Source organism: Nannospalax galili, unplaced genomic scaffold (genome assembly GCF_000622305.1).
Source record: "Nannospalax galili isolate Female #2095 unplaced genomic scaffold, S.galili_v1.0 scaffold368, whole genome shotgun sequence".
Taxonomy (NCBI): Eukaryota; Metazoa; Chordata; class Mammalia; order Rodentia; family Spalacidae; genus Nannospalax; species Nannospalax galili.
In genome coordinates, this window is record NW_008359963.1 from 1053217 (window position 1) to 1060702 (window position 7486).

General features: G+C 40.4%; 2 protein-coding genes across 2 annotated transcripts in view; one reads left to right on the forward strand and one right to left on the reverse strand.

The window, feature by feature from the left end:
• The window catches only part of Dnah14 (dynein axonemal heavy chain 14), a 322248-nt gene extending 321960 nt beyond the window's left edge, over positions 1 to 288 (forward strand). The window contains 1 exon segment of the mRNA XM_029559013.1: positions 82 to 288. Within this exon segment, the coding sequence (XP_029414873.1) occupies positions 82 to 288 (207 nt within the window).
• A 1024-nt stretch (positions 289 to 1312) lies between these two features.
• Lbr (lamin B receptor) overlaps positions 1313 to 7486 on the reverse strand; it is a 32141-nt gene continuing 25967 nt past the window's right edge. Inside the window, exons 11-14 of the mRNA XM_008823720.3 lie at positions 4927 to 5095; positions 3825 to 3905; positions 3603 to 3725; positions 1313 to 3203 (exon numbers count right to left, since the gene is read on the reverse strand). Of these exons, the coding sequence (XP_008821942.1) occupies positions 3043 to 3203; positions 3603 to 3725; positions 3825 to 3905; positions 4927 to 5095 (534 nt within the window). The 3' untranslated portion in view covers positions 1313 to 3042. The remainder of the gene's footprint in view (positions 3204 to 3602; positions 3726 to 3824; positions 3906 to 4926; positions 5096 to 7486) is intronic.

Consider the following 7486-nt stretch of genomic DNA (forward strand, 5'->3'; position numbering starts at 1 on the left):
TAACAAATTCCTCAAATCTACTCATGGAAAACTAAGAGCTACTAGTCTTTTGAACTATTGGAATGTTTCCTTTATTTTTAGATTACTGAAACATCCAGTGATTCCAGACAGACAGATTCCAAACTCTATACTTTTGAATGTCCAGTTTACCAAACACCTGAGAGATCAAGAAATATGACCCTCACTGGCTTACCAACAAGCTTAACATCTGTGTATCTACCCACTAAGAAGCCTCCTAGTCACTGGATCACCATGCAGGTTGCACTGCTGTGTGAAAAGATGGAATGAAATTAAATATCCATACCAAACCACTTTAAGTTTTGGCTCTAACCACATGCACATTTGGGAAGCAGCCTTATAACACTGAATGCCCAGCCAGATTCAACAGGTACGGCCTCTTTCTCATCACCACGTGAGAGCTTCAACAGGTAAAAGGATCTTCCTACTGCTCTTTAAGCACATAAGCTAGGGGGCTGCAGAGGTAGCTCAGCAGGTTAAGAGCACTGGCTGCTCTTGCACAAGACCAGGGTTTGGTTCCCAGCACCCACATGGCAGCTGACACCAACCTTAAGTCCAGTTCCAGGGGATCCAACACTCTCTTCTGGCCTCCACGGGTACTGCACAACACAGGTGCACTTACACACATGCAGTCAAAACACACACAAAATTCTTTTACACAGACAAGCTCTGCTGCAGTGTGCCTGCACTGGGTTCTCACACAGGCAGCACAATCTGGAAGGAAGCAGATTAGATGGACTCTGCTACATGTGGAAACCACAGAACCAAACAGCAGGACTCATTTCTATGTAATTTTTAACGAGCTTGGCCATTACACATAAAGTTACATGTGTATTCTTTGGAATAATTTTCCAGGCTGCTCTGAGTAGACAGAACACTGCACTGCATCTCTCTGGGGGCAAAGAGAAAAGCCTTCCCCCTCTAAAGTAGTGTGGCCTCAACAGACAGCTCTACCCACTGAAAAATCTGCAGAAGTCTATGAATTGGATTATGGCTTAAACTTGTTTTTGCAGGAAGAATTTTATCAGTTTTACTCTGTAATAACAGCTATCATTACTAAGCACAACTAAGAATGCCTGCATAATCCTAAAATTCACTCCAAGGACATGTGAGCTGGATTACAGGCATGAACCGCAAGTCAGCCCAAGCTCCAACAATCTGCGGCCCTGGATTCCTATAGTTCAGAAAGACCCAAACAAATGATTCTAGAAAAAAAAGGGTGGTAAACTGTGGGCTCCTATCTTAGTGCCAATAATCCCAGAGCTGTAGACAAAAATGAAAGGAGGCTCCAAAGTGATCAAAGCAATATTTTTTTTAATTTTCAACTTTGTTTCCAACTTAAAATTTTATCACAAAGCTTACCAAATACCTCCAAATTAAAAACAAATTGCACCTATATCCAGAAACTGTAGCACCGTGTTAACACCACATTCCTCTCACTAGCAGGCAAAGAGTCCAGTGTCTCTTCTCCTCAAAGTCTTCTCAGGAAGTTCAGCACAGAAAGTGCTGATGCAGCTTTCTGAAGCCAGGAGAAGCACATAATAAAAACAACCTGCTTGCATACATCAGTACTAGTACAACACTGACAGTTCCATCCAATGTCTACAGATTCTAGAATGCAGAATGCTCAGAGCAAACAATCTTCATAATCACATTAATAAAGCTAATGTACACAGTCTCAACTGCAGAATAGAATGGACACTGTAATCTAAATGGCTCCATTTGTAATTAAACACACCCACTGCATGCATTACATCCCTTATGTGTAAGATACTGGGACAACTAAGCTGTGAATACAAGTCTAGTGAATTTGCCATTTGTCCTGTTACAGGACAATTACAATGATGAGACTAATCGACTTCATTGGAACTCAATGGCTAGTGCTGCCTCTTGCATATCTATTAAGCTGAGAGAGAAACAAATGTAAACTAGCCCCTTAAAATTGTTTTTAAGATAGAACTTTTTAATACAGAGTTTTTTAGATATAAAGGATATAAAAATGCAGTATAAACTGAGCTAAACAGTAGCAAAAACACTGCTGAATTTTAAGTCAAAAATATATATATAAAATAATGGCCAAAATGGCAAATTTTCAAACACCAATGTGTATAAAAATGTTTAAATAGTGCTGTTATTCCAAAAATATATATTTTTTCTATTTGCAACAGTTTAAAAAGGGAAACACACCTGCAAATTGAGGTAGCAAAGCCAAATTCAAACTTTGGATAAAGAAAAATAATTTTCCTATGTTTTAACAGCATCTTCTATACAATAGTAAATGAACTGCTCCAAACTTTTTAATTCATATTACTTTACAAAACACTGAGAATGGTTTTTTGTTGTTATTGTTGTTAAAAAGCTACTTGGTTCCTGACAATTATCTCATTCAAAATACTGTACAGAAAAATATGAAGTCACCATATATTACACAAAAGCAAGCTATGTATTTACATTTCAAATGCAGCTTTAGAGGCTGAGGTCACACCAACTGCTCTGACAGGTCTCCCTTAAACAGGGTCTGCAAGTAATCTGTCCTCACTCTTCACATACACCATTATTTTTTCCTGACTCATACTAAGAAATTGACTTTAAAGAGAAAGGAAAATTCTATTCTCTTAATGCAATGAAACATATATGTACTTTAACCAAAACAGTGTTTTCATTAAAAAAAAAAAACAAAAAACAACTCAAATAACAAAAAGGAAAAATAAATAAAAATTTGAAAGGAAATTAAAAAAAAAAACAAACTACAAACATCATAGTATTCTTCTCAGTGCACTTACCAGACTTTTCAGATTTTTAGGGATTAAAATTTTCCTACTAACAAGCAGATTCTAGTATCTTTATATTTATTTTCCTTATAATTTAGTAAGATAAACACAACTATATTAAAAAGACCTACGATTTGGCTCTACAGTCCTGACTCAAACAAACTTAAAAAAACCTGTCAGTGCAACAAAGCTGACTTTGGATTTCTCCCTTGTTTTTGCGAGTGGAGTCTGAAGTGCAGGCGCATGTGCACGGTCAGTAGATGTAGGGGAACATGCGGTACGGCACGCGCTGGCAGTACTTCTCCCAGGCCAGGCCGTACTTCCTCCTGCACTGGTGCTCGTCCCGTGCTTCACGGTGGATAAGCAGCACGGTGAAGTAGATGACATAGAAGTAAGGCAGGAGGTGATCAAAGCCTGTGGGTGAGAACAGAGCCACTGGAAGTTTATATTTTTACTATGCTGTATTTTTCCTGGTTTCCCTCAAATTCTCTAAGAACCAAAGTTTTCAGAATTAACGTACATTGAATCATAAATAAAATGTTCCATGTACTCTGCTTAGAAAAAAGCCACTTCAGAATTTTACTTCAGAAGTTAATTTAAATTTAGGGCTCTAAACTGCCAGTGTGTCCTCAGAAACTGGACAATAAACTGCTGATGTACAAGGAAATAGCCCAGAGCAAGCAGCACCCCTCCCACGCCACCCCCAATCTGCCCCACACAGCCCAGACTCCTACTGAGATGCCCACTGCTCCAAGCAATGACACCTCAGTGTCACAACAGAAGGAAGAGTAAGATTGGGACTGAGATGCTTACCACAAGGGAGGGACCACGCCAGAGCCATGATGAGATCACCCAAGTAATTAGGATGGCGAACAAAGCCCCACCACCCAGAAACCAGCAGATTCTTTCCCGTGGAAGTATGAATGGTTTTTAAATCTATATAAAACAAAAGTATATTTTAATGATCCCTAAAAAAAGAGATGTAAAATCTCCACATAATATACAAATATAAAATCAATAAAAGTTAACCCTTACGTGCAAGCTTTGGGTCAGTGGGATTTTTCCGGAATGCATTTTTCTGAGAGTTTGAACATCGGAAGATTACATATCCACAAACTGAAATTTTAAAGATATTTTTCTGTTAGTGATTTAGATAGACTCTAACACTTAAAATCATCTGAGGAAATGTCCAGAGAGGAGACTAGTCTGATTTCTTAAAAATAATTCAAAAACTTATAACCCTGAAAGCCGAAAGTTGACTCTTCAGAAATCTGGCTCTTGCCATCTAGCTGGAAGGAACCCGCACAGTACAGGCAGCACTATACAGTGCAGAGAACCTATGATTACAGGCTGTTGCATATACTCCTTACGAGACCTGTGGCCATGGCAACAGCATTTACTTAGCAAAACGTCAGCTGAGTCAGCAATACAGCATCTTGCATTTTTAATGTGATACATTATCCAGCGGGCTCACTCCCTCTGCACCTCACATTCCTGCCATGCAGGCAGGCCCCTCAATGCAGGCCCCTCAAACATCAGGCCACAGCATCTGGTCTTATTTCCCCTATGAGACTACAAGTTCTATGAAGACAAGATCAATATTCTTATTTTTATGATCAGTGAAAAATGGGGCTGGAAAGATGGCTCAGCAGTTAAGAAAACCGGTTTTACTTGCAGAAGACCCAGGTTTGAATCCCAACACCCACATGGCAGCTAACAACTGTTCATAACTCCAGTACCAGGGGATCCGACAGCCTCTTCTGTTCTCTGCGTGCATTGCATGACACGGGTGCATTTACTTACATGCAGGCAATATATACATACGCATAAAATAAAAATAATATTTTTAAAAAAATAAGATCAGTGAAAAATGCAGACACTCAACAGAAGATAAACTGTTCCTAAAGCAATTCAATTTACGTAAACTGCTTAAACTTAAAACCAAGGTGTCCTGTTGAGAGGACTAGCTAATCTATCTTCCATTCTCTGAAAAATTCCCAATTTCCTCAGCACTTATCCACCATAAATCATTTCAAACATGAGCTGTGACAACTGATATGGCAAATCACACACAGAAAGCTATCAGAACACAGCAGACACAGTGCCTAGCACTGAGCACAGGCTAACTAGCACTCACGTTTCAGAGCAACGATGACAGAAGCCAATGGCCAGGACAGATCATGGGGATGGTTGACCAGGTAAAAGGCCTGGAGGCTGTAGGTGAAAGGGACCCACACTAAATCCCCAAAGGCCAGCATGAACCCAAAGCCATCGTGGATGATGTCCATGGTTGTCAACAACGCTTCCTAAAACAAATGGGAAAAAATAAAAAGCATCATGTTTAAAGTACTCAAATAAAGTACTAATTTATAGTCAAATGTGTACAGGTTATGTGAAGGCACACGTACTATGCCTTTAGTAAAAGACCCCCTTAACCCTTTTGAGGCTCATTTTTTGCCCAGGGCCCCCGCTAGCTTCACCCTTTCACCCCCAGGCCCTCCTCTGAGTGGCCTTGCTGACTGCACCTGGCCAGCCCTTTTAGGATGCCAACACGCCGCATTCCAGTAAACCACCAACCACTCTGCATGTCTAGTCTTGCTTTCCACTGCAATGGAAGCCTCTAGGAGGTGGGGACCATGTGTTTTCACTTTTATCACCCAGCTCATGGCACAGTGCCTGGCAAGAAGTAAACTGTTCAGGGGCTAGAGAGAAATCTCAAAAGTTTGGAGTATTGGCTGCTATTGCAGAAGACCCGGGTTCAAATCCAAGAGAGTTGATGCCCTCTTCTGTCCTCCACAGACATTGCACAACATGGGTACACTTACCTACATGCAGGCATAACACTCAGACATAAAAGAAAATTAAAAAAAAAAAAAAGTAACATGTTCAAAATATGTTTGAAAGAATTGTAAGATCACCAATCCTGCATCTCAATTCCAGGTATACCAACCAAATTTATGATGATCTGGCTTCTCCTATGCATTTTCCACAGAAGAAAATATGCTAGTTTGTGACAGTAAAACATGATTTCACATTCACACATACTCTGAGCAGTGGCCCACCAGGTGTCTCTGGAGTAGGATACCCGCAGGCCAGACTCATCAATACATCTCTGAAGGCCTGGAACTGTGGTGCCTGCCCCTGGAGTAATACAACTAGCTAGTGAGAGTTCTGTTAAAAAACAAATTCTAAGTTAAAGAAAAAAGTGGTACCTCCAAAGGCGTTCATTTGTTTGTTTTGAAAGCATGGAACAAAAGGACAGAGATCACAAACCTAGACCCAAAGGTTCACACTCTGGTAGTTGGCCTGACTCTTATGCACAGCACCTTCTCAAGGCCTATGATCTTATTTGAGGGTCCAAAAAAGGATAAAGGTAAAAAAGGAGTAGGGGAAGGCAGAATAAAACAGATGCTATGATAACAGCACAAGGGAATGAGGGTGATGAGAGGGACAAAGTGTAACAGAATCCCAGGCTCCAAGGAGCTCACAGGACAGACTCCTCCCAAAGGCCTTCACTTTTTCAAATTTCTCAGATTTGAACACTGAGAAATTTCCATTAACTAACCTAAGTATTAAGTATCTCCTAATTACCAAGTGGCTACCAGATGCTGAGGAAATCAATGACATCTCTTCCTTATAGTCTGGTTGAGACAGAGGATAGAAAGAACTTCCCAACTCCAGGCCTCTGTTACTGTCACCTTAAGAGTTTTGTCTTAAGGAGCTAGAGAGACAGCTCAGTAAAGTGCTTAAGCATGAGGACCCAAGTTTGACTCCCTACATTTAAAAAAAAAAAGCCAAGGGAGGTGGAACGCACTTATAATCCCATAATCCCAGACTGGGTAGGCAGAAATAGGCATGTCCTGTCCCTGGGGCTTGCTGGGGCCAGCCAGCATAGCCAACGTGGTAAACTCCAGGCCAATGAGAGCTCTTAAAAAGGGGCTGGAGAGATGGCTCAGAGGTTAAGAACACTGGCTGTTCTTGCAAAAAACCCAGGTTTGAATCCTAGCACCCACATGGCAGCTAACAACAGTCCAGAACTCCAGTTCCAAGGGATCCAACAGTCTCTTCTGTCCTCCGCCACCACCAGCATTGCATGACTCGGGTGCACTTACCTACATGCAGGCAATACACGCATACACGTAAAATAAAAATACTTTTTTAAAAAGGCTGGATAATGGCTGGGAGTGCCAACAACACAGCTGACAGTAGCAGGGATAACAGAGTATAAGGGCTCTAGTGGGGGGAGGGAAGCTATGGGAGGGTGCCATCTAGGAAGTGGGTGTATAGTTGAATAAGATGGTTTGGGATGTTCTGTGTGATATACATACACAAACACACACACACAATCAACAAATTTTTAAAAAATGAATTATATTTGAGGAAGAAGCATAAAAAATCTATATCATGTTAATTAGTAGAGGTAATAAACATTACCACTGAAATCTACCCAATGACTTTACAGACATACACAGGCACCAAGGATCTGGGTGCAACCAATTATGACTAGTAATCATCAGATACATACAGTATGAGAGACGCATGCGCCAACATGTCAGTGTTATTAGCAAAAAGAGTCTTTCTGTAAGAAACAGTATATTTTAAAATGAAATGGAGAACTTTTTTAAAGGTTAAAAACTCAATTTTATGTCTTACAAGGCTTATACTGAGTTCAATATTGTATAACTGTATTAATTCAA